Below are 26,748 nucleotides of genomic sequence, written 5' to 3'. Positions count from 1 at the left end.
AGCCAGCTGGCCAGATCAGACCTGGCTCCAGCACATCAGGCATTACTAGCTGAACACAGGGACCGAGGTGGGCGTCAAACAGGGAGCTTTTTTGTTTTCAGTGCAATAAACTAGCTTACAAAAGGGTCCATTTTGCTTTAAAGTAAGCAATGTATTGTTCATCTACATTTATCGCTATTTCTAAATGTTTTACAGAAAACATAGAAGTTCATGAGCCATAGGATCCTGGTCCTCAATCCAAACAGTACACACAGATTTGTAAAAAGGGACCTGGATGGCACAATAAAGTCGGACTTATTTCCATTCTGGTTCCTATTTTTTTTAAACATAAATACATATACAATTATATAGATAGAGACGAAAAAATGCTCTACCTCCAGGAGTTTACGTACAATTCTTACAAGCTTGTTTGGCTGGTAGCTTATTCTTTAGATGTTCGGGTCTGCTGGTGAACCAGGCATGATCAAAGTGACACTGGACTGGCGCACTAGCTAGATTTCCATCCAATTGGCGACATATTTTAATTCGAATATTGTAAAATCTTCATAAAACAATATGCCATTTCAGAGTTCTCTTTAGGAAATTTAAGCACCTGACAACATGAAAGGGAATATTTGAATAATGAGCCACAATTACGTCTCGTTAAAAACAGCCTATAACAAATGATAAAAACACTATTCCTTGTGTTTCGATGTGTAGCATATGCAAAACGTTATAGCCTATTTGTTCATGTGTTACTTTCCTAAAACAATTATTGTCTGCCACACCATTCAGCTGTCACGAGATTTGAGCACTACATGTATCAGGGCATTGCATGCATAGGCCTATAGGCGTAGGTGTCTACTGAATGATATTAACATTTTAATAAAAATAAATATTGCCTATATAAAGGAAGAGAAGCTTAGGCCAGATAGAAATATGCGGGTGGCATCCTCCAACACTGACATGCATTTTTGAAATGTCAGATGGCTACTGTGTCTGCTATACAGGTGTATAGGAGGCTAATTAGTTCATTTTCGATCATAATATTTTGTATAAAGATAAGCAATGCATTGTAAGATTATAGGAGTAACTCCGGTAGGCCTGAAAGTCTTACTCATCTCAAATCAAACTTTATTTTGTCACATGCCCCCGAATACAATAAGTGTAGACCTTACTGTAAAATGCTTACTTACAAGCTCTTTACCAACAGTGCAGTTCAAGAAGAGTAAAGAAAATATTTACCAAATAAACTAAAGTAAAAAATAATAAAAAGTAACACAATAGCATAACAATAACGAGGCTATATACAGGGGGTACCCGTATCGAGTCAGTGTGCTGGGGTACAGTTTAGAGGTCATTTGTACATGTAGGTAGGGGTGAAGTGACTATGCATAGATAATAAACAGAAAGTAGCAGCAGTGTACAAAACAAATGGAGCTGGGTGGGTCAATGCAGGGGCACTGCCAGTGATTTTGGGCCCCACCACAACAGGCCACACCAACCCTGCGTAATTGCTGTAACCACACACCTCCAGAACCCAATCGACCCATTCAAAGCTTTAAATAACTCTACCTTTGCAGGCTTGCAACTCTCTTGTAGTCCAAAATTTACTGTACGATATTTACTGACAGTGAGCTGTGAAAATATAACACTGTGCAGACATACATGCAACATTCTGCATACAGTGGAATTCACTATTTGATGCAAGACTGATACCTTCTATAAGAAATGTGCTAAAGGCCATCTTTTACAGTCTAAATGTAATTTTAATGGTAAAATTCTTGAATGGAAAATTCTCTTAACATTAATGAATAACTTAAAATAAATATAACTTAAATATACATTAACCTCTTCAATTAAAATACATTAACAAGATGGCGTAGCAGTCGAACGTGTGTTTTGTCTTGTCTCGTGTAAATATAGTTTTTCCTGCCTGAAGCCACTCACTGGACTCCTATGATCACTTGGCATACCTCTCCCTAACGTCAATATGCCTTGTCCATTACTGTTTTGGTTAGTAATTTTTGACTTATTTCACTGTAGAGCCTCTAGCCCTGCTCAATACGCCTTAGTTAACACTTTAGTTCCACCTCCCACACATGTGGTGACATCAACTGATTTAAATGATATTTCTAGAGACAATATCTCTTTCATTGTCACTCTATGCACAGGTTTACCCCCACTGTATTCACATCCTACTATACCTTTGTCTGTACATTATGCCTTGAATCTATTCTACCGTGCCCAGAAATCTGCTCTTTTTACTCTCTGTTCTGAACGTACTAGACAGCCAGTTCTTTTAGCCTTTAGCCGTACCCTTATCCTACTCCTCCTCTGTTCCTCTGGTGATGTGGAGGTTAATCCAGGCCCTGCAGTGCCTAGCTCCACTCCCATTCCCCAGGCACTCTCATTTGCTGACTTCTGTAACAGTAAAAGCCTTGGTTTCATGCATGTTAACATTAGAAGCCTCCTCTCTAAGTTTGTTCTATTCACTGCCCTAGCACACTCTGCCAACTTGGATGTCCTAGCCGTGTCTGAATCCTGGCTTAGGAAGACCACCAAAAACCCTGAAATGTCCATCCCTAACTATAACATTTTCCGACAAGATAGAACTGCCAAAGGGGGCAGAGTTGCAATCTACTGTAGGGATAGCCTGCAGAGTTCTGTTCTTACTATCCAGGTCTGTGCCCAAACAATTCAAGCTTCCATTGATTGAGTTTGAGTTTGAGTTTATTTTTTATTTTTACAGGGACAGTGCACATTAATCAACTTTTCAGTAAAAGTGCCGGTTTTAGCCAGCCGGCTAATTTTCAACCGCAGTCTCTGGGCAGGTTATTAAAAACAATTACAATATAGACAATAGCAACATAGAACAAGCAAGACATAGCAACATAGGACAAGCAAGACATAGCATACAGACAGAGCAACATAGGACAAGCAAGACGTAGCATACAGACAGAGCAACATAAAACAAAAAGCAGCAAGACAAAATTCATAAAAGCAACAAAGTGTTTCCACACCTCACAAGCTACAGACAACAGACAACATGGAAAGCGGCAACACACAGCTAGGGACCATGTTCACAAATCTGATTGACCTTTAGCCATGTCTTCAAGCATTTTGTGAAAGTGTGATATGTGGTGCAGTTATGTGTGTCTGATGGCAGTGTATTCCAGACATGGGAAGCTCTCACAGAGAATGCAGATTTACTAAAGGTGCTTTTCCTTAGGTGAACTATACAGTCACCTCTCATGGCAAACCTTGTGGATCTGCTGCCATATGTCTGGGTTTTCTGTTTAACAAAAATATTGAGTGGATTCCCACCCCATCTATCTTCAAAGCTTGTGCTGTTAGGTGATCTAAATTGGGACATACTTAACACCCCGGCCATCCTACAATCTAAGCTTGATGCTCTCAATCTCACACAAATTATCAATGAACCCACTAGGTACAACCCCAAATCCGATATCATCCTAACCAACCTGCCATCCAAATACACCTCTGCTGTCTTCAACCAGGATCTCAGCGATCGCTGCCTCATTGCCTGCATCCGTAATGGTTCTGCGGTCAAGCGACCACCCCTCATCACTGTCAAACGCTCCCTAAAACACAGCGAGCAAGCCTTTCTAATCGACCTGGCCCCGGTATCTCGGAATTATATTGACCTCATTCCGTCAGTAGAGGATGCCTGGTTATTCTTTAAAAGTGCTTTCCTCCCCATCTTAAATAAGCATGCCCCATTCAATTTTTTTTTTACCAGGAACATATAAAGCCGATGACTGAAGTGGTATACTCCTCAATGCCATTGTATGAATCCCGGAACATATTCCAGTCTGTGCTAGCAAAACAGTCCTGTAGCATAGCATCCACGTCATCTGACCACATCCGTATTGAGCAGGTCACTGGTACTTCCTGCTTTATTTTTTGCTTCTATCAGGAGGACAGAATTATGGTCAAATTTGACAAAAGGAGGGCAGGGTAGAGCTTTTTATGCGTCTCTGTGTGTGGAGTAAAGGTGGTCTAGATTTTTTTCCCCCCTCTGGTTGCACATGTGGCATGCTGGTAAAGATTTGCCAAAACTGATTTAAGTTTGCCCACAATAAAGTCCCTGGCCACTAGGAGCGCCGCTTCTAGGTGAACATTTTCTTGTTTGCTTATGGCCTTATAGAGTTGGTTGAGTGCGGTCTTAGTGCCAGCATCGGTCTAGGGTGGTAAATAGACGGCTACGAATAATATAGATGAGAACTCTCTTGGTAGATAGTGCGGTCTACAGCTTATAAGTTATTCTACCTCAGTCGAGCAATACCTCGAGACTTCTTTAATATTAGACATCGCTCACCAGCTGTTTTTGACAAAAAGACACACACTCGTACCCCTCGTCTTACCAGACGTAACTTCTCTGTCCTGCCGGTGCATTGAAAATCCCTCCAGCTCTATATTTTCGGTGAAACATAAGATATTACAGTTCTTAATGTCCCGTTGGTCGGATAATCGTAATCGTAGGTCATCAATTTTATTTTCCAATGATTGCATGTTAGCAAGTAGAATTGATGGCAGTTGGAGTTTACTCGCTCAAATACATATTCTCAAAAGGCAGCCCGCTTTGCATCCTCTTTTTCTCTGTTGTCACGCCCTGACCATAGTTTGCTTTGTATGTTTATATGTTTTGTTTGGTCAGGGTGTGATCTGAGTGGGCATTCTATGTTGTATGTCTAGTTTGTCTGTTTCTGGCCTGATATGGTTCTCAATCAGAGGCAGGTGTTAGTCATTGTCTCTGATAACCATATTTAGGTAGCCTGTTTTGTCATTGTGGGTGATTGTCTATGTGTAGTGTTTGTGTCAGCACGATTGTTCATTAGCGTCACGGTTGTTGTTTTGTAGTGTTCAGTTTTCCCATTAAAATGACGAACACTTACCATGTCGCATCTTGGTCCTCCTCTCTATCTCCAGATGACAACCGTGACATCGGTCTTTTCTTCACGCAAATGATAGGGATCTGGGCCTGTTCCCGGGAGAGCGGTTCCTAAAGAATAAAGACCTTTCAAATGTCATATGTCTACATAGTGTTGTAATGATGTTCAAATTGTTAAAGTGCAAAAGGGAAAATAAATAAACATAAATATAGGTTGTATTTACAATGGTGTTTGTTCTTCACTGGTTGCCCTTTTCTTGTGGCAACAGGTCACAAATCTTCCTGCTGTGATTGCACACTTGTATTTCACCCAATAGATATGGGAGTTCATCAAAAGTGTACTTGTTTTCCAATTCTTTGTGGGTCTGTGTAATCTGAGGGAAATATGTGTCTCTATGGTTATACATTTGGCAGGAGGTTAGGAAGTGCAGCTCAGCTTCCACCTCATTTTGTTGGCAGTGTGCACATTGCCTGTCTTCTCTTGAGAGCCAGGTCTGCCTTCGGGGTCAAAGATTTCCTTCATTTTGGGTCAGTCACGGTGGTCAGGTATTCTGCCACTGTGTACTCTCTGTTCAGGGCCAAATTGCATTCTAGTTTGCTATTGGGTCTAATTGTGTTGCTGTCTTGGGGGTCTGTTTGGTGTTTTACGGTGTACAAATAGGATATTTTTGCAGAATTTTGCATGCAGAATCTCAATTTGGTGTTTGTCCCATTTTGTGAATTCTTGGTCGGTGAGCGGACACCAGACCGCAATGGGTTCTATAACTGATTCAAGTATTTTTTTGCCAGATCCTAATTGGTATGTCAAATTTTACGTTCCTTTTGATGGCATAGAAGGCCCTTCTTGCCTTGTGTCTCAGATCGTTCACATCTTTGTGGAAGTTACCTGTGGCGCTGATGTTTAGGCCGAGGTATGTATTGTTTTTGTGGGCTCTATGGCAAAGGTGTCTAGATTGTGTTTGTGGTCCTGGCAACTGGACCTTTTTTGGAATACCATTATTTTTGTCTGAGATTTACTCTCAGGGCCCTGGTCTGACAGAATCTGTGCAGAATATCTAGGTGCTGCTGTATGCCCTTCTTGGTTGGAGAGAGAAGCACCAGATCATCAGCAAACAGTAGACATTTGACTTCAGATTCTAGTAGGGTGAGGCCTGGTGCTGCAGACCATTCTAGCGTCCTCGCCAATTCGTTGATATATGTATATATACATGTATATACATATAAGCCAAACCCTCTCCTGTCTGTCTGTCTGTCTGTCTGGTCTTGTCTTGTCTTGTCTGTCTCGGAAGGAAGGAGAGGGTTTGGCTTAAACTGCATCCCTGTCTCACCCTCCCCCAGCCCTGTGGAAAGAAATGTGCCTGTTTTTTGCCAATTTTAACCACACACTTGTTTGTGTACATGGCTTTTCTGTCGTATATTTTTCCCCCAACACCACTTTCCATCAATTTGCATAGTAGGCCCTCATGCCAAATTGAGTCGAAAGCTTTTTTGAAATCAACAATAGCATGAGAAGACTTTGCCTTTGTTTTGGTTTGTTTGTTTGCCAATTATGGTGTGCAGGGTGAATAAGTGGTCTATCGTATGGTAATTGGTAAAAAGCCCATTTGACATTTGCTCAGTGCATTGTTTTCGCTGAGGAAATGTACGAGTCTGCTGTTAATGATAATGCAAATAATTTTCCCAAGGTTTCTGGAGACTCGTATCCCACTGTAGTTATTGGGGTCAAATTTGTCTCTGCTTTTGTGGATTGGGGTAACCGGTCCTTGGCTCCAAATATTGGGGAATATGCCAGAGCTGAGGATGATGTTAAAGAGTTTAAGTATAGCCAATTGGAATTTGTGGTCTGTATATTTTACCATTTCATTGAGGATAACATCAACCCCACAGGCCTTTTTGGGTTGGAGGGTTTGTATTTTGTCCTGTAGTTCATTCAATGTAATTGGAGAATCCAGTGGGTTCTGGTAGTCTTTAATAGTGGATTCGAAGATTTGTATTTGACAATATAAATGTTTTTGCTGTTTGTTCTTTGTTCTTTGTTATGGAGCCAAAAATATTGGAGAAGTGGTTTATCAATACATCTCCGCTTTGGATAGATAACATGAATGAGTTGTTTAGAGTTTTTCAATTTTCCCAGAAGTGGTTAGATTCTATGGATTCTTCAGTTTCATTGAGCTGATTTCTGACGTGCTGTTCCTTCTTTTTCCATAGTGTATTTCTGTATTGTTTTAGTGATTCACCGTAGTGAAGGCGTAGGCTCAGGTTTTCTGGGTCTCTACAGTGGGGAGAACAAGTATTTGATACACTGCCGATTTTGCAGGTTTTCCTACTTACAAAGCATGTAGAGGTCTGTAATTTTTTATCATAGGTACACTTCAACTGTGAGACGGAATCCAGAAAATCACATTGTATGATTTATAATTAATTAATTTGCATTTTATTGCATGACAAGTATTTGATCACCTACCAACCAGTAAGAATTCCGGCTCTTACAGACCTGTTAGTTTTTCTTTAAGAAGCCCTCCTGTTCTCCACTCATTACCTGTATTAACTGCACCTGTTTGAACTGTATAAAAGACACCTATCCACACACTCAATCAAACAGACTCCAACCTCTCCATGGCCAAGACCAGAGAGCTGTGTAAGACATCAGGGATAAAATTGTAGACCTGCACAAGGCTGGGATGGGCTACAGGACAATAGGCAAGCAGCTTGGTGAGAAAGCAACAACTGTTGGTGCAATTATTAGAAAATGGAAGAAGTTCAAGATGACGGTCAATCACTCTCAGTCTGGGGCTCCATGCAAGATCTCACCTCGTGGGGCATCAATGATCATGAGGAAGGTGAGGGATCAGCCCAGAACTACACGGCAGGACCTGGTCAATGACCTGAAGAGAGCTGGGACCACAGTCTCAAAGAAAACCATTAGTAACACACTACGCTGTCATGGATTAAAATCCTGCAGCGCACGCAGGGTCCCCCTGCTCAAGCCAGCGCATGTTCAGGCCCGTCTGAAGTTTGCCAATGACCATCTGGATGATCCAGAGGAGGAATGGGAGAAGGTCATGTGGTCTGATGAGACAAAAATAGAGTTTTTTGGTCTAAACTCCACTCACCGTGTTTGGAGGAAGAAGGATGGCTGGGTCTTCCAGCATGACAACGACCCGAAACACACAGCCAGGGCAACTAAGGAGTGGCTCCGTAAGAAGCATCTCAAGGTCCTGGAGTGGCCTAGCCAGTCTCCAGACCTGAACCCAATAGAAAATCTTTGGAGGGAGCTGAAAGTCCATATTGCCCAGCGACAGCCCCGAAACCTGAAGGATCTGTTGAAGGTCTGTATGGAGGAGTGGGCCAAAATCCCTGCTGCAGTGTGTGCAAACCTGGTCAATAACTACAGGAAACGTATGATCTCTGTAATTGCAAACAAAGGTTTCTGTACCAAATATTAAGTTCTGCTTTTCTGATGTATCAAATACTTATGTCATGCAATAAAATGCTAATTAATTACTTAAAAATCATACAATGTGATTTTCTGGATTGTTTTAGATTCCGTCTCTCATAGTTGAAGTGTACCTATGATATAAATGACAGACATGCTTTGTAAGTAGGAAACCATGCCGATTTTGCAGGTTATCAAATACTTGTTCTCCCCACTGTATGTTTTTGGTTGGATAAGTTTCTCAGTTTCTTTTTTAGGTTTTTGCATTCTTCATCAAACCATTTGTCATTGTTGTTCATTTTCTTAGGCTGTCTGCTTGAATTTTTAGATTTGATAGGGAAGCTGAGAGGTCAAATATACTGTTTAGGTTTTCTACTGCCAAATTTACACCTTCACTATTACAGTGAAACATTTTGTCCAGGAAAATGTCTAGAATGGATTGAATTTGTTGCTGCCTAATTGTTTTTTGGTAGATTTCCACACTACCTTACTTCCATAGCATTTCTTAATATTATTCAGTTCCTTTGGCTTTGATGCCTCTTGATTGAGCAAATCTCTGTTCAAGTAGAGTATGATTTTGCTGTGATCTGATAGGGGTTTCAGTGGACTGACTGTGAACGCTCTAAGAGACTCTGGGTTGAGGTCAGTGATAAAGTAGTTGACAGTACTACTGCCAGGGGGGGGGGGGTCCGTTGCTCTGTTGCTCCTGTGTGAGGTCCTGGGGCTACGGTTGAGAAGCTAGCCAAAAAGACAGAAGGCTACTCTGGGGCCGTCATTATCATCATCATATGAAATGCCCTCATGCAGCCTGTCAGGAAAGTGCAGTCAACCACACAATTCCAAAAAGTAATTTATACGCATGATATAGGAACTCTATTGCAGTCGACTCTTGTAAACCACACTGAAGGTGTATCGCTTTCTCTACTATTGAGGAGATTTAAGATAGTTTGTTGTTTGTGATGGTACTCTAGGTATGAGGGCCGTCCCGTGCCAGCAGTCAATTAAAGGTGGATGACCACAACATGTTCCAGTATGTTTGTAAGCAGTGAATGTGAATGTCAGTGAACATAGGGAGTGTGTGTGTTGTGAATGTATGTTTCTCACCACGCAGATAACGGGCATCAGCAGCTTGTCGCTAGGTACATCCATCCAGGGCAATTCTATGGCAGCCAGGTCCCCAGGGCCTGGCAGAAATTTGATGAACTGACTTGTTGGAAAGGTGGCATCCTATGATGTGCCACATTAAAAGTCACTGAGCTCTTCAATAAGGACATTCTACTGCCAATGTTTCTCTGGAGATTGGTATGGCTGTGTGCTCGATTTTATAAACCTGTCAGCAAAGGATGTGGCTGAAATGTCTGAATCCACTCATTTGAAGGGGTTTCCACATACGTGTGTGTGTGTGTGTGTGTGTGTGTGTGTCTGTACAGTAGTTGTGGGTCTATCGGATCAGTAAATCTGAAGTCAGTTCTGGTTCCAGAGGGGATCTCAATGCTGTTACACATAGCCATGTTAACCAAGTTACCCTGACTTAACAAACCCTGAATTAAAAAAGATGTGTGTGTTATTATTTCATTTTAACTTTACATTATACCCTGTGTAAAGACTGACTACACCCTTCCCTTATTTATTTCTACCCACATTTCTGTCCACAACTTTTGAATCAAGTAATAATTAAACAGACACGTGCTGTCTTTCCAATTGATGTAAACTTCCACACAAATATTAATTAGAAAAATCAAAATACCTTCACACTGTAGGTCTGTTGTTTTAACAATGTAATAATAATATATACCATTTAGCAAATGCTTTTATTCAAAGCGACACAGTAATTTCTGCTTAAATTTCACGTACGGGGGGGAGGGGGCCTGGGAATCAAACTCACAACCCTCCTTTACAGGACCACACATTTATAATGTAATGCTTGTTTATAACAGTGAATAAGTGATAACAGTATATAGTAGTGTAATAATTGTTTACAACAATGTGCAGCACATCTACCAATGCACAGATGCATTTGAAGAGCCTATTTTGTTTTCAAAATCATCAGACCCCTGACGGGGAGCAGCCTGGGGGACATCTACGGAATGGAAATTAAACTATTTCAGATATTAAAATATCAATTATAAATTGCTTTTCAATGTATTTATATGTAACATTATTGTTGAATATACATTTTGATGCCCCCTTAAGATATATGTTTTTGAACTGATTGTATCTTTTATTTCTATTACCCACCTTGTCAGAGTACCTATTTACAAATAACCACTAGAACTCTACAATAAGCCGGCACTGGTACTAGTACCCCGTGTATATAGCCAAGTTATCGTTACTCGTTGTGGATTTATTCCTCTTGTTATTTTATGTTAGTACATTTTTCTCCCTGCATTTTCGAGAAGGGCCGTAAGTAATAATTTCACTGTTAGTCTACACCTGTTGTTTAAAACAAATATTCCAAGCCTCAAAACCTAGTTAAATAGCATGAAAAGGGTAGAGTAGGATCGGAGAAACAGAACGCATCTTGAATCACTGGAGAAGTCCATGAGGTAGGATCTTTGTCCATAGCAGAGAGATATTTGGGTGTGTGAGACTTGACATCAGAAGAGTTACAGGGTGTGTTAAGTGGTGATGTCCCATCCCTTCAGGTTATTGGCATGAGGTAGGACTAAATACATTTAACCCTCCTGCTGTGTTCCGGTCGAATTGGACGGAAGTTTTCTCTCTGAAAAATGTAGTTCATTTAATCTGATTGTCTTGTGTCCACACAGGCCATCTGAACACACAAAATACATTTAGATGATTTTCATTACATATTGGGTGTTTTATTTAACTTTTGTACACCTGTGGTGTTGCCGGTCAAAATAACCGGTCATTAGAAATGAATGGGTAAGACTACAATTAGTGTATAAAATTGAGTTCAGGCACATGCACATTCAGCAGATGAACACACTTCCACTTCCAGACCCCCACATACATGTGTGTTTGAGCACACGCTTCCAAGGCAACCCCCACAGGAACCTTTCCCCAATAGAATCCGTTTCCCAAACGGGAACCACACCTGTTGGCATTCTCACATACAATCGCAACATTGCTTCAATAGTATATAGAACTTTTCTGTAGGCTCTGGTATATATAGCTTTTTTGAGGCCTTGCTCCCAATTCATTCTGTGGCAGCGCAATGACCGAACAATATACTGTATGTGAGGCTCTGTGACACTGGTTTGTGACACTGGTGAGGAGAGAGTCCTTGTCAAACTTTGACACAAAGTAGTCTGTGATAAATAGCACAATATCTTTCATCTGAGTATTTGTTATAGTCAAAATAATCCATACATTATGCTTTTTCTTACTCAAAAACGAGTTGTATGAGCTCAGATCAATGAGGCTTACAGACCATAAATAGAACATAGAAGTTCAAAACTTGTAATGTTCACAAGAACTTAAGTTGATAAAAAGATCATTATGTGATAATATATGTATTATTATGGATTTATAATCAGCTATAATGGAGTGGTCATTTTGGACCGGGAACACAGAAATAGTTAACATGAAAAGAACACAACAGGGTTAAATCGTGGAGTAGGGTGGTGTTATTTTAATTTTATTACGTTTTTAAAAATGTTTTGTGAGTGTAGTGTTAAATGGGAGGGTATTTGTTTTTTTATTTCAAGCAAAGTATAAGGGCGTACTCCAGTCTAGTAGGTGGCGGTAATGCAAAATATTGGATGCCAACCGCCGTTAAACCTCCTCGAAGAAGAAGAAGTTTACAAACATATTTTGACGGTTGTATTATATAGCTAATGTGTTCAAGTAACCGGACGTTGACGATGGACTCCACTGTACTGCTTCTATTGACAATGTTCGCTGTTTTAGGTAAAGTTGTTGGAGACAGAAGACTGACATTTGTAACGGTGGTGAGTATGCTGTTAGCTAGAAAATAATCGCTGAAGTTCGAGACTTATATTTCCCTCACTAACTTTAAACATCAGCAATCTGAGCAGCTAACCTGATCGCTGCAGCTGTACATAGCCCATCTGTAAAATAGCCCACCCAATCTACCTACCTCATCCCCATATTGTTTTTATTTACTTTTCTGATCTTTTGCACATCAGTATTTCTACTTGCACATCACCATCTGTTAATCTATCACCCGTGTTAATTTGCTAAATTGTAATTACTTCGCTACTATGGCCTATTTATTGCCTTACCTCACGTCATTTGCACACACTGTATATAGACTTTATGTTTTTTTAATGTGTTATTGACTGTACGGTTGTTTAACCCATGTGTAACTCTGTGATGTTGTTTGTGTCGCACTGCTGTGCTTTATCTTGGCCAGGTCGCAGTTGTAAATGAGAACTTGTTCTCAACTAGCTTACCTGGTTAAATAAAGGTTAAATAAAAATCATACGGTTGATTTGCAAGTTGACTTGTTTAGCTGAAGTTCGCCAGCTAGCGTTAACTTGTGTGTGCTAACAAGCGGTGTGTCGTGTTCGTTTTAACGTAAACTGGCTTGAGACGCAGTCGTCTCTGACGGTCATTCTTCTCTTTAAATGTTACACAATAAGTGAACTGGCAAAGTTAGTAAGTAGCTAACTCTAACTACCTAACATAGCTAGCTGGAATATGTAATGTTACCAAAAGAGGAACTAACGTTAGCTAGCAACATTGATTTGCCATAGGCTAGCCTGGTAAACGTTATCGAGTCTGGACAGTTAGTGTTGTGTAACGTTAGATAACGTCTAGATAACGTTAAGCTAATACGGTTTCACTGTTGCCTGTTTTTTTTTAGGGCTGTACAAGCTACTATGTGACCCCAATGACTATTTCACGTAACGTTAACTAGCTGACTAATAAAGGTCACAAAGAAGAGAGAAATTATTGGATGAACAGCAACACTGGATTGTTGCTATGTTGACTTTGCTCTAGTAAGTGTGGCTATGTTAATGCAAGACAAAATACACATTGATTGAGTTTAGCCTAATTGTGGTGTAGGATCCTGCTTGTGCTGGACATGGGAAAGGCTAGTCCAACCAGTTTGTCACTTGCCTAGAATATCATGTTTGGGATTTTTTTTTTTTTTTACCTAGCTCTACCGCCATGGTGACCGATCCCCAGTCAAAGCCTACCCCACTGATCGCTACCAGGAGAGCTCTTGGCCACAGGGCTTTGGACAGCTCTCGCAGGTAAAGTTTAAAAAATGATCAAGTACTGAATTACACTAGCCTGAAACCCAGAACCTGTATTGCAAACGTTCAACTATTTGTACTCCGTGTCATGCGAAAGCAATGTTTAGCATGACACTGAGTGGAATGATCCCTCAAACAAACTGGTACCCAAGCATGAGGAAGAATCCTGATGCACTGACGGGTGTGGTTCTTGCTGTACTAATAGCACACCATTTCTGGGATCTCTACAGGAAGGAATGAGGCAGCACTTTGAGCTGGGACAGGTGCTGCGGAAACGCTATCAGGGTTTTCTAAATGACACCTATGACCGACATGAGGTAATTTATGGTTTAGTTCCTTGTTGAAACTATGTTGGTCTCACAGACTAATTTAAATTAGAAATGCAAATTGGATCATGGGTATTGCCCAGGTTAAACAAACTGGACTCTTCCAAAAATGCACTAGGCTTCTGAGTGGCGCAGTGGTCTAATGCACTGCATCTTATTGCAAGAGGTGTCACCCTGGTTCGAATCCAGGCTGTATCACATCTGGGCGTGATTGGGAGGCCTATAGGGCGGCACACAATTGGCCCAGCGTCGCCCAGGGTTTGGCCGGGGTAGGCCGTCATTGTAAATAAGAATTTGTTCTTAACTGACTTGCCTAGTTAAATAAAGGTTTAAGAAGAAAAATCCAAGTAAAACCAGTTCAAGGCTGTAGCCACTGAACTACAAAAGGAAGTATCTTGTTTCAATGATAACCACCCCCCCTCCTATTGTTCTTTGTCTAGATTTCTGTGAGGAGCACAGACTATGACCGGACCTTGATGAGTGCAGAGGCCAACCTTGCAGGATTGTACCCTCCCAATGGATCACAGGTCTTCAACCCATCACTGGAGTGGCAGCCTATTCCTGTTCACACTGTACCCCAGGATGAGGAGAGGGTGAGCAGGGTGATGAGGTTTTGGTTGATATCCAAAGATGCCACAAAATAAAGAAATTCTGAATATGATTTTGTTTTAAATAAATAATATTTAAATAATTGGCTACCTCCATACTAATGTACACATCTAAAATGTCTATCTATTTCAGCTTTTGTCATTTCCCATTCCCGGTTGCCCTCGTTATAAAATCCTCATGATTGAGACTGAACGCACAGAAAAGTACCTCAACATGACATTTCTATACAAAGTAAGTGGCACTGCAGTCACTGGAATTAAGGTGATGACTGGCTAATGAGGCTTGAGACTTATTCTTATGAAATGTGATTACCTTATCATTAACTGTCTATGGTTTGAGTCTTCACAATTCATCTTTAGATTCATCACGCCCCTAACCCCGCCTGACCTAAAGTCATGAAATTCTCAACATAGGTGCCACCATGGCAGACCCATTAGGTCCGCCATGGTGGATTTTCCACTATTTAGAAAAACACTAAAAACGCTACTCTTCTGGCACCGAATGGCCGATCTTCACAAAACTTGATATGTTGCGTCTATGGACAAAGGTCTCTCAATGCAATACTTTTCAGACTAGTACCTAAAACAACATGGCTGCTATTGACCAGTAAACATTCACATGGGGCATGGTCTGGCTCATAAATGCATATACAGTGCATTCGGAAAGTATTCAGATCCATTGACTTTGTCCTCATTTTTAAAATGTTATTCTTATTCTAAAATGGATGAGAATTTTTTTTTTATAATCCTGAACAATCTCCACACTACCCCATAATGAAAATTGGCAAATGTATTAAAAATAAACACATACCTTATTTACATAACTACTCAGACCCTTTGCTATGAGACTAGAAATTGAGCTTAGAAGCATCCTGTTTCCATTGATCATTGTTGATGTTTCTACAACTTGATTGGAGTCCACCTGTGTTAAATTCAATTGATTGGCCATGATTTGGAAAGGCAAACACCGGTCGGTCTATATAAGGTCCCACAGTTGACAATGCAAAAACCAAGCCATGAGGTCAAATTACTTGTATGTAGAGCTCTGAGACAGGATTGTGTCAAGGCACAGATCTGGGGAAGGGTACCAAAACATTTATGAAGCATTTGAAGGTCCTGAGGAACACCGTGGCTTCCATCATTCTTAAATGGAATTAGTTTGGAACCACCAAGACTCGTTCTAGAGCTGTACTGTTTACAATTGGGGGAGAAGGGCCTTGGTCAAGGAGGTGACCAAGAACCGGATGGTCACTCTGACAGCGCTCCAGAGTTCCTCTGTGAAGATGGGAGAATCTTCCAGAAGGACATCCATCTCTGCAGGACTCCACCAATCAGGCCTTTTATGTTAGAGTGGCGAGATGGAAGCCACATCTCAGTAAAAGGCATGTGACATCCCGCTTGGAGTTTGCCGAAAGGCACCTAAAGGACTCAACCATGAGAGAAACAAGATTCTCTGGTCTGATTGAATTCTTCTCAATGCCAAGCGTCACGTCTGGAGGAAACCTGGCACCATCCCTACGGCAAAGCATGGGGTGGCAGCATCATGCTGTGGAGACATTTTTCAGTGGCAGGGACTGGGAGACCAGTCAGGATTGAGGCAAAGATGAATGGAGCAAAGTACAGAGAGATCCTTGATGAAAACCTTCAGAGCGTTCAGGACTTCAGACTGGGACTAAGGTTCACCTTCCAACAGTACAACGACCCCAAGCACACAACCAAGACAAAGCAGGAGTGGCTTTGGGACAAGTCTCTGAAAGTCCTTGAGTGGCCCAGCCAGAGCCCGGACTTGAACCCAATCGAATATCTGAAGAGACCTGAAAATAGCTGTGCAGCGACGCTCCCCATCCAACCTGACAGAGCTTGAGAGGATCTGCGGAGAAGAATGGGAGAAACTCCCCAAATACAGGTATGCCAAGCTTGTAGCGTCATACCGAAGGCTACAAGCTGTAATCGCTGCCAAAGGTACTTCAACAAAGTACTGAGTAAAGGGTCTGAATACTTAAGTAAATGTGATATTTCAGTTTTAATAAATTAGCTAACATTTCAACAACAAAAAATGCCTTGTCATTATGGGTATTTTGTGTAGATTGATTGGGGGGGTACTACTTCATCAAACTTCATCAATTTTAGAATAAGGCTGTAATGTAAGAAAATGTGGAAAAAGTCATGGGGTCTGAACTTTATGAATGCACTGTAAATCAGTCAAGGATATTTGTTGTAACAATTTATTACACATTGCAAACACTGTCAAGACACAACATGTACAAGAACATTCATATCGAACACAGTGGCGCTAGTGGGCACATGTTTACATCGCTGAATCTATTTAATCTATTTAACTCCGCTTGGGGCGGCAGGGTAGCCTAGTGGTTAGAGCGTTGGACTAGTAACCGGAAGGTTGCAAGTTCAAACCCCCAAGCTGACAAGGTACAAATCTGTCGTTCTGCCCTTGAACAGGCAGTTAACCCACTGTTCCTAGGCCGTCATTGAAAATAAGAATTTGTTCTTAACTGACTTGCCTGGTTAAATAAAGGTAAAAAAAAAAAAAAAAAAAACTGTCTGATCTTTTGGCACACATGTTCAGGGATATGAATCTACGTGATATCTCAGATAGCACTGGCCCGATATTGACAAAACTTGGCTGAATGATGCATTTTGCCTTAGAGATCCATCATTTTCAAAATTGCACGGATTGGCCTAGGGGGGTGCAGCATCACTTGCGGGGGACAACGTGTTTGCTGTTGCCTTGTTTCGACCTTGTTTTGAATTTCTTCATCACTTGCCAACCACATGTTGAGCTGTCAAAGCTGTGTCGACAATCTTAACTTTGAATGCCCCTTGTCTAGATTATCATTGTTTGATCCTTTGCTTTTACAGGATCTAATAGCGACGGTACGGGAGAAAACTGGTCTGAAGAACACCACCATTGAGACTGTTTGGAGTGTCCATGACACCCTGTTCTGTGAGGTAAGCAGCGTATTACCTATAATAAACTCAGCAAAAATAGAAATGTCCTCTCACTGTCAACTGCGTTTCTTTTCAAACTTAACAAGTTTAAATATTTGTATGAACATAAGATTCAACAACTGAGAGACAAACTGAACAAGTTCCACAGACATGTGACTACAGACATGGAATAATGTGTCCCTGAACAAAGTGGGGGTCAAATGTAAAAGTCACCAGCTGCATTAAGTACTGCAGTGCATATCCTCCTCATGGACTGCACCAGATTTGCCAATTCTTACTGTGAGATGTTACCCCACTCTTCCACCAAGGCACCTGCAAGTTCCCGGACATTTCTGGGGGGAATGGCCCTAGCCCTCACCCTCCGATCCAGCAGGTCCCAGATGTGCTCAATGAGATTGAGATCCGGGCTCTTCGCTGGCCATGGCAGAACACTGACGTTCCTGTCTTGCAGGAAATCACACACAGAACAAGCAGTATGGCTGGTGGCATTGTCATGCTGGAGGGTCATGTCAGGATGAGCCTTCAGGAAGGGTACCACATGAGGGAGGAGGATATCTGAGCACAGCTCAGTCCGGTGATGCTGTGACACACTGCCCCAGACCATGACGGACCCTCCACCTCCCAATCAATCCCACTCCAGAGTACAGACCTCGGTGTAACGCTCATTCCTTCGATGATAAACGCCAATCTGACCATCACCCCATGTGAGACAAAACCGCAACTTGTCAGTGTATAGCTTTTTTTGCCAGTCCTGTCTGATCCGGCGACGGTGGGTTTGTGCCCATAGGCGATGTTGTTGCCGGTGATGTAAGGCAGGTCCTCACCAAACAAAAGGCCTACAAGCCCTCAGTCCAGCCTCTCTCAGCTTATTGCGGACAGTCTGAGCACTGATGGAGGGATTGTGCGATCCTGGTGTAACTCGGGCAGTTGTTGTTGCCATCCTGTACCTGTCCCGCAGGTGTGATGTTCGGATGTACCGATCCTGTGCAGGTGTTGTTACGTGGTCTGCCACTGCGAGGACGATCAGCTGTCTGTCCTGTCTCCTTGTAGCGCTGTCTTAGGCGTCTCACAGTACGGACATTGCAATTTATTGCCCTGGCCACATCTACAGTCCTCATGCCTCCTTGCAGTATGCCTAAGGCATGTTCACGCAGATGAGCAGAGACCCTGGGCATCTTTCTTTTGGTGTTTTTCAAAGTCAGTAGAAATGCCTCTTTAGTGTCCTAACTGTGACCTCAATTGCCTACCGTCTGTCTGTAAGCTGTTAGTGTCTTAATGACTGTTCCACAAGTGCATGTTCATTAATTGTTTATGGTTCATTGAACAAACAATGGGAAACCGTGTTTTAAACCCTTTACAATGAAGATCTGTGGACTTCTACAAATTCTTTGACAGGGTCCTGAGTTTAGCTATAATTCCTTATAGTTGTATCACTTTGCTTACTATCAATGTAGAATATATTGCGAAACATTACAGAATTTCCACCGTACAGTTTGCCATAAATCATGCAGATTGAGTCCATGTTAAACTTTTAAGTTGAGATGTGAAATATTCCTACAGCCAATGTTTTAGGTAGCGAAGGAACCACAGTGGTTTATGGAAGTGAAAACCGAACTGTGACCCTGTGGCTACTCAGCCTTGTGACCGTTGCGACGTGAGGGAAGTCATGCTTTACTCTGGTCAGCTGAAATAAACCTGCCATGTAGAAACATTTGGGAAGGGCTGGGGAGACACAAAGGCAGCAATGTGGTCATTCATTGTCTCCAGCCAGATTAAAACTATTTATTTGTATATCTTGAAACTTGTTAATCAAGAAATGTTGCCTATACCTACTTTAACTTCATTGGTGGTTATATTGTTAACCTTGTTTTATTGGCTGTTCTACACTGTAATGGTAGCAATATCATACTATTTTACTTTAGAGACGGACAACAGCATGTAGATTGAATGGTATTATTATCTTACTAACATTGTTGTGTAGTTTCACCTCGATTCAGTGTCATGAGCATATTGGGGTTTTTTGTTCTCCATATATGGCATTTCAGGCAAGGCACAACATGACTGCTCCTGACTGGGTGACCCCTGAGATCATGGATGATCTGAGGAAGCTCAAAGACTTTGGCTTTGAAATCCTGTTTGAGGTCTACAAGCATCAGGAGAAAAGCCGTCTCCAAGGAGGTACTGTCAGAATGGGAAGGGCAGAAACGTGTTTCAGCTTAGCTATCTACATTTCCTTTTGCATGTGCTATTTAGTGATGGCCATGGCTGCTGTCGGAGGTAACTGTCCCGTCCCACTTCCCTGGTTTCCTTTTCCCCACACCTGGGCCCAGTTTTTTTAATTTATTTTTAAGTTCTATTTGGATTTCACCTGTCGGATAGGTTTAAATGTATAGAATGAATAGAACAGATGAATGGAGACTCCTGTTCTATTTTAATGCGTTATTCCTATCCGATTTGCCGAAATCCGGATAACTTAAAAAAATAAATAAAATGGGCCCTGAAGATTCCGAATCACATTTTGCTCATGTTTCGTCACCTACTTTACGTGCAAATATTTGTGGTCCCCCTCCCTTTCTTATTTTTCTCTCTGTCAATCATGAAATGATAATTATTCAGGTTTTACTGGTGAAACGTCCAAGCAGCATCTGCATACCAACCATTTGATCTCAATCAGATTCATGGGGATAAGCATTTAGAGCTTATTGAAGTAGCCTACAGTGAGCACATTTTTGAGCATATTGTTTTAACATATTAGCATGTTTCAGTCAAAGCACACATTTTGTCTTGTGCTGTTGGGTTTTGGCCACATGAGAGAAATGTGACCGTTTGCACAATGTTTGTCTTACAGTAATGTTATACAATAGTATTCTACATAACAGAATTTAATATAATATCATCATTATGTGCTCTTGCAGACATTGATTCAGCTTTGATCTTACTTTAGTAGATAAGCACCATTTGCCAGAGAAGCCTGTGCTCTACGAGTAGAGTACAGGCTGTGTGTAAAGTAGAGGATCCCGCACATGTGCAGAAGCTTTGGGACCTTCAGCTGTCAGGAAGAGGGGTCCAGAAAAATTGCATTGGCAGCCACTCTGTTTAGTTATTGCATTTCATCATATGGCCCTCAAATATATGAAAGTGTTTAGAGATTTGAACATGCATTCATACATCTTTGGCTTAGTATGCTCATCTCAAACGATTAAACAACTTTGCACATCATCGAGATGAAGACTAGCCCCACAACCACCATTGAAGTCAGCTGATGTTTTATGTAATGGCAATAGCACTGAAGGAATGAGATAAGAGATGGTAAATCTTCTCATTGTCTACTTAACTGCTAACTATAGGCTTTTACTACTCCATCAAATAGGTGTCCTCTTGGGTAGCATTGTAAATAACATCTCGGAGTCTGCACTTCCCGACTCCAATCGCCGTCTGAAGATGATGATGCTCTCTGCGGTAAGCTTTTAAATCTTGTGCATGATCTCCTTTTTACGTGGATGCCTTGGACTGTTTGCTGCAAATTGTTAATCTAATGCAGGGACGGGCAACTGGTGGCCCATGCGACCGGCAGCCCCCATTTTTGTAGCTGTCACTCAATTAGCCCATGTCAGCACATTTTTGGGGGGGATTGAAAGTAAACTAAACTTGTAAGCATGGACAAATTACTGTCCGGGTGGGGCCATTGCTCATCAGTTATCATATTAACAACTGCAAACATTTTCTTTCTTATGGCAAAATGTGTAGAATTGCAGCAAACGTAAAACGGCCACATTTTCTCTACGCCCCGTAGCAAGAGTCTTCTGTGTTACTTTTCAGCATGACACCACCATTGTGGCTCTGCAGTCAAGTTTGAGTATCTTCAATGGAAAGCAGCCGCCCTATGCCTCCTGCCACATATTTGAACTCTATCAGGAGGACAACGGGTAGGTTGTACTGTAATGGAATAAGACCCTTGTGAATAGCTGTACCAAACTGCGTGTAGTTATATTATACTGTGTTATCTTGTGAACTGGCTTAGATAAGCAGCGTTTGGTCAAATAAATTCAGTACCAGTCATGTTTGAACACCTACTCGTTCAAGGGTTTTTCTTTATTTGTACTATTTTCTACATTGTAGAATAATAGTGAAGAAAACAAATATTAAGTCGTATAGTAACCAAAAAAAGTTATACGACTACTGGTTGTTTCTTTGCAGCAATTTGACCATGAACGCCTAATTTCACGCAGTCGCTGAACAGTTGATGTTGAGATTTGTCTGTTACTTGAACTCTGAACCATTTATTTGGGCTGCAATTTCTGAGGCTGGAAACTCTAATGAACGTATCCTCGGTAGCAAAGGTAACTCTGGGTCTTCTTGATGGTTTTTGCAACTGCACTTGAAGAAACTTTCAAAGTTCTTGAAATTATCCCGGATTGACTGACCTTCATGTCTTAAAGTGATGATGGACTGTTGTTTCTCTTTGCTTATTTGAGCTGTTCTTGCCATAATATGGACTTGGTCTTTTACCAAATTGGGCTATCTTTTGTGTACCACCCCTACCTTGTCAAAACACAACTGAATGGCTCAAACGCATTAAGAAGGAAAGAAATATCACAAATTAACTTTTAACGAGGTACACCTGTTCATTGAAATGCATTCCAGGTGACTATCTCATGAAGCTGGTTGAGAAAATGCCAAGAGTGTGCAAAGCTGTCATCAAGGAAAAGGGTGGCTAATCTCAAATATATTTTTATATTTTTTGGTAACTACATGATTCCATATGGGTTATTTCATAGTTTTGATGTATTCACTATTATTCTACAATGTAGAAAATAGTACAAATAAATACCTTGAATGAGTAGGTGTCAACTTTTGACTGGTGCTTATATCTGATTGAGATCTGCTGTCAGTCTAATATAGGAGTCTATCCCATCTAGATCATTCACAGTGGCCATGTTTTATCGCAATGACACCACAAGAGCGCCATACCAACTGGCTATACCTAGCTGTGACCTCTTCTGCCCCCTGGAGGACTTTGTGCGCCTCACCAAACCATCCATCCCAGAGGATTGGGACAAGGAGTGCATGGTTGAGTCTCCTACAAAGGATACAGGTATGATGGGAGTAACATGGGCCGTTTGAAAAAGAGCCTCGAAGCAATAGAATGTGTTGAATAAGGGTTATTCCACTTTCAAGGGATACTTCAGGATTTTGCCAGAGGCCGTTTATCTACTTCTCCAGTGTCAGATGAACTCGTGGCTACCATTTATTTTCTGTGTGTATTTTGAAGGAAGTTGCAAACTAGCATTACCCATAGACTTCCAGTCATTGCGCTAACGCCAGTTAGCAGTGGCTTGCGAAACTACCTCTAACTTCCTTCATACTGGACACAGATACATAAACATGGTATCCACGGGTTCACCTGACTCTGGGGAAGTAGATAAAGGGCCTCATTGCCAAAATCCCAAAGGTATCCCTTTAATTAAAATGGTGCAAAGAAAGAGGATTTTGAAACCTACCGTCTCAGATTGTTCTGAAACGGTTTCTGTAGTTAGAAACAGATAAGCATTCATTCAACATTATTTTGTTGAAATGTAATTTGATCTCTGAGAAATTAACCTAATTAATTGCACCTAAATTGGCCATTTTTTTTCTTCCTATTGATAGGGTGCATATATTCTATATAGTACCTCGCATCCAATTTGGACCAAACTTCTTCCTATCAATGAGTAAGATATTCAAAACAATTGTCAAAAGCCACTTATAGAGCCCCTCCACACCAATACCACCCCAACAACAGAATAAATGTATCTTTGAGATGTATTAATGCAGGGGTTCCCAAACTTTTTTTGTGCCAACTCTATTTCTATGGGCATAAGCACTGTTCACACCCCTCTTGTTGGTGGAGTCAAGTCATATATAGCTCTCTAAGGCATGCAATAACTGACAAGAGCAAAACTGATAATGCTCTATCCAATTTTGAAATTGCATCTTGTGCATTCTACTATTACAACTTTCAAGAGTAAGTTAAAGCTGTACTGAGTTCCTGGTAATACCATTATGTATGATGGGACATAAAACAAATTACTTTAATGACTAATTTACCTGAACTGGTGGGAAGTACACTACCAAATTCACTGGGATTACAAATAATGACAAAACAATACTCAAGCTGCAGTTCAATACTATTTTTGGGGGTGATTTCTCATGTTTTACACATTGGTAGGAAGACGTTTGGACCAAATCATATGTTGGGTACTATATTTATTAAATATATTATATGAATCCAATAAAATTAAAATGGCCAATTTTTGGGTGCAATTAGCTGAATTTTTCAGAGATCAAATTATATTTCAACAAAATAAAGTTGCAGGAATGCTTATCTTACGTTTCTAACTGCAGAAACTACTTCAGAACATTCTGAGATGGTGGGTGTCATGGCTTGCTGATTTGGCATGGAACAACTAATAATGTGTGTTTGACATATCTACTGTGTCTTTCTCTGTCTCTGGTCCAATCATCAGAGGTGGTCATCGGACTAGCAGTTTGTGGCTGTTTGCTCTGCCTCCTTATCGTCCTCCTGCTCGCTGTGCTTTGTCGGCAACGTGATCCCTCCGACGGCTACAGTCACATTCACAATGAGATTGAATCTTGACAAAAGTACAAACTCCACCGTAGGCAGGATTCATGGGAGAGTGAAGATGTTGTTTGAATGCCTCCCAGCTCTGCCCTCTGGTGGGGGATGCAGGAAAAGGGAACACTAGACTCCTTTTTAGTGCAACTTTTATTTTTATTTTAAACGTTTTACATAAATACAATTTTTAAAAAAATTCCTTCAAAGGGGACTGTGACCTTTCACCAAAAATGCACAGAAACTTACTGGGGAGGACAAAGGTTATCTAGTCTTCTAGTCAACTGTAAGTATTCCTAAGCTTGTGAATGAAGTTGGTTACTGCATTCGGACAAAAATTGCTTTTTTAATGTTTTCAAATACTACTTGTACTCATGGGTCCAAGTCACCTGACCAGCATTCTTACAAAATGTGGACCACTGGATGCTTCATGCTTGTTTGATTCTCCACTTGGAGAATAATGATCATTGTGACACTGAACCCGAGGACTGCTTGTGCTTCATTCTTTCCAAGGAACAGATTTTGGCCGACTGTACTGCGCATTCTTCTACCAAGTCATTTGATAAAGAATACTATTCATTTCCTCTGGTGGTGATTGTCATGGTACTTGGAGAAGCCTTAACATCATGGTAGTCTTGGTAAAGGCTTTGCTCTATATGTCAGAGGCATGTACTACTAACAAGCCTGTCATGCTTTGTGCCTAGGGCTGTTAGATTCAATTTAAGGCACAGTAATTAATTTATTTGCTGAAAAAGTCTCGCAAGGGGCTGCGTTCTGGGATTCGTTGGGATGGTGTCTGTCGGCGGGCCGAAGGCGGACTGGTGGGGGGTTGGGTCCGGCGATTGGTGGCGGCAACTCGAAGCGCGCCGGGCCCTTCTCGCGGATCTCTCCAGCTATGGCGCTCGCCTGCCCCACGCATTGTAGGTGGCGAGGTCGCCTCAAGTCTAGTGAGCGTAGAGGAGGAGACTAGACCCAATGGCCCTGCAGGGATAGGGCATTGCATGGATCTGGCTCATGCCCTACGAAGTGGGGAGGGGTATCTCCAGCTTGTCTGGGGAGGGAGGCCTACGTCTGTGGGTAGTACCATCCATGCCCAGCTCACTCGCTGCAATATATTGAAAGTCAGCCCTCGATCCTCGAGCACTCAGGCCATGGATGTTGGTGTGGGGACAGCAGAAAAAAGCGGGCGGATCACCCAGAGCCTGTTTTTGAATTACCACGCGCACAGAGCCTGTTTCGACAGCGGGACTGTAGACGTTTTAGTAATTCCAGGGAGTAAGCCAAGGGAAAGGGGTGTTGACCGGGTAGGGAGAGTAGGTGTGGAGGTCTGTAGTTCCAGGGAGTAAGCTACACACACTCAGGCCCAGGGAGAGGGTGGGCAGAAAGTATAGGCCTAGAGACCAGGAATCAGAGGTCACCAGGTCAATTCCTGCCTGGAGGTCAGGAAGGCCCAAGTGAATAGGTGTGTGTGACACTGTCCTTCAGGGGTGCAGAGCAGGCAACTTAATGTAAAATCGTTTACAAACTGAAGGGTGTGCAATGTGTAGTCCCACTGAGTGTACATTCTGAACCTTGTTTGAAGTCAGAAGGTCACATGACCAAGGAGCTATTGAAATTAAAATGTAAAAAAAAGTTTGTACATTGTTTATGCTCCCTAACTCAACTAGGAATACAAAATGCTGCTCACACATGTTTATTAGCTTTGCAAAGTGAATTAATGTCCAAATCGTGAAAATAAGACCTGTGCTGTAACACAATCTAACCATGAATAAAAGTCCAATGTTGGTAGTGACTGCCCATGACTGCTTAACAATTATTAACCATTATTCATAATACTTTACTATAATTTTAATCGCTCCGCACTACCTGTAATTTAATTTGCATGTGTTCATCCCATTGTGTTTTCATGGGCAATGAGTAATTTATAATAGGGCCTATTGTTTAACCAGACATCTGATTCAAGTTGTCCAACTGGTTTTTGTAGACATCATGGCCCCAATAATCATGTCTCCATTTTATCACATCGCTACGTGACGGACTGGATAGTAATTCTTATCTAATATTTTGTATTAAATCATGAACAATTGGTTTCACCGTAGTGCTTGAATTATGCTGTTTAACATAAAATCATTCATATGCTAGAAATTAGTTGTAAGAATTTTGTGCACTGGAAATTCGCAATACTTTATTTGATTTGAGTCACTGTTTGCATATGGATTGCTTAAACTGTATTTTGAGTGTCTTATCAATAATGTTGTCTTATTGCACCTGTTCAATAAATGGTTCTGTTCTTAAAATGTATTTGGGTCAATACTTGTTCCGAAAGGGGGGTGTACAGGTAACTGATAAAATGTGTCTTTAATTGGGCGTTGGGCCGCCGGAACCGCCTCAATGTGTCTGCATAGATTCTACAAGGGGGGGGGGGGGGGGGGGGGGGGACACTGACCCAAGTTGAGCCCGAGTAAATGGAACGTACAGTGATTCCATTTTTATCCACTTCTCTCTATGCGTAATCTGACCTTGAATTTAAACATTCAGAACAACAGAATAGCATGCGATTCACCTGCTATTATATTTGGGTGGAGATCAACGAAATGAAAGTGTGGTGCAGATTTGACAACAGATACGCTGTATTCTGACCTTGACTTAATTCCCCTCATTCCACCACCTTTAATAAGGTCCAGCAACCTGCCGGTTCCAAGTGAAACGACATCT

The 26,748-nt window shown here is 41.4% G+C and overlaps 1 protein-coding gene across 2 annotated transcripts; it reads left to right on the top strand.

The window, feature by feature from the left end:
• The first annotated feature begins 12,117 nt into the window (after positions 1–12,117).
• LOC139384781 (lysosomal acid phosphatase-like) lies at positions 12,118–26,330 on the top strand. Of its 2 annotated transcripts, none has more exons than XM_071129662.1 (11): positions 12,118–12,244; positions 13,421–13,516; positions 13,750–13,836; positions 14,286–14,438; positions 14,587–14,685; positions 17,331–17,420; positions 19,466–19,598; positions 20,791–20,879; positions 21,240–21,346; positions 22,340–22,515; positions 23,927–26,330. In XM_071129662.1, the coding sequence occupies exons 1-11, from the start codon at positions 12,131–12,133 to the stop codon at positions 24,055–24,057; spliced, it is 1,275 nt and encodes a 424-aa protein (XP_070985763.1). In that variant the 5' UTR covers positions 12,118–12,130; the 3' UTR covers positions 24,058–26,330. The 2 variants fall into 2 exon arrangements, with proteins under 2 accessions (XP_070985763.1, XP_070985764.1); XM_071129663.1 differs by lacking the exon at positions 12,118–12,244 and adding an exon at positions 13,123–13,258.
• Positions 26,331–26,748: the final 418 nt, after the last annotated feature.

This window comes from Oncorhynchus clarkii, chromosome 26 (assembly GCF_045791955.1).
Source record: "Oncorhynchus clarkii lewisi isolate Uvic-CL-2024 chromosome 26, UVic_Ocla_1.0, whole genome shotgun sequence".
NCBI lineage: Eukaryota > Metazoa > Chordata > Actinopteri > Salmoniformes > Salmonidae > Oncorhynchus > Oncorhynchus clarkii.
This window is presented reverse-complemented; position numbering and strand designations above follow the sequence as displayed.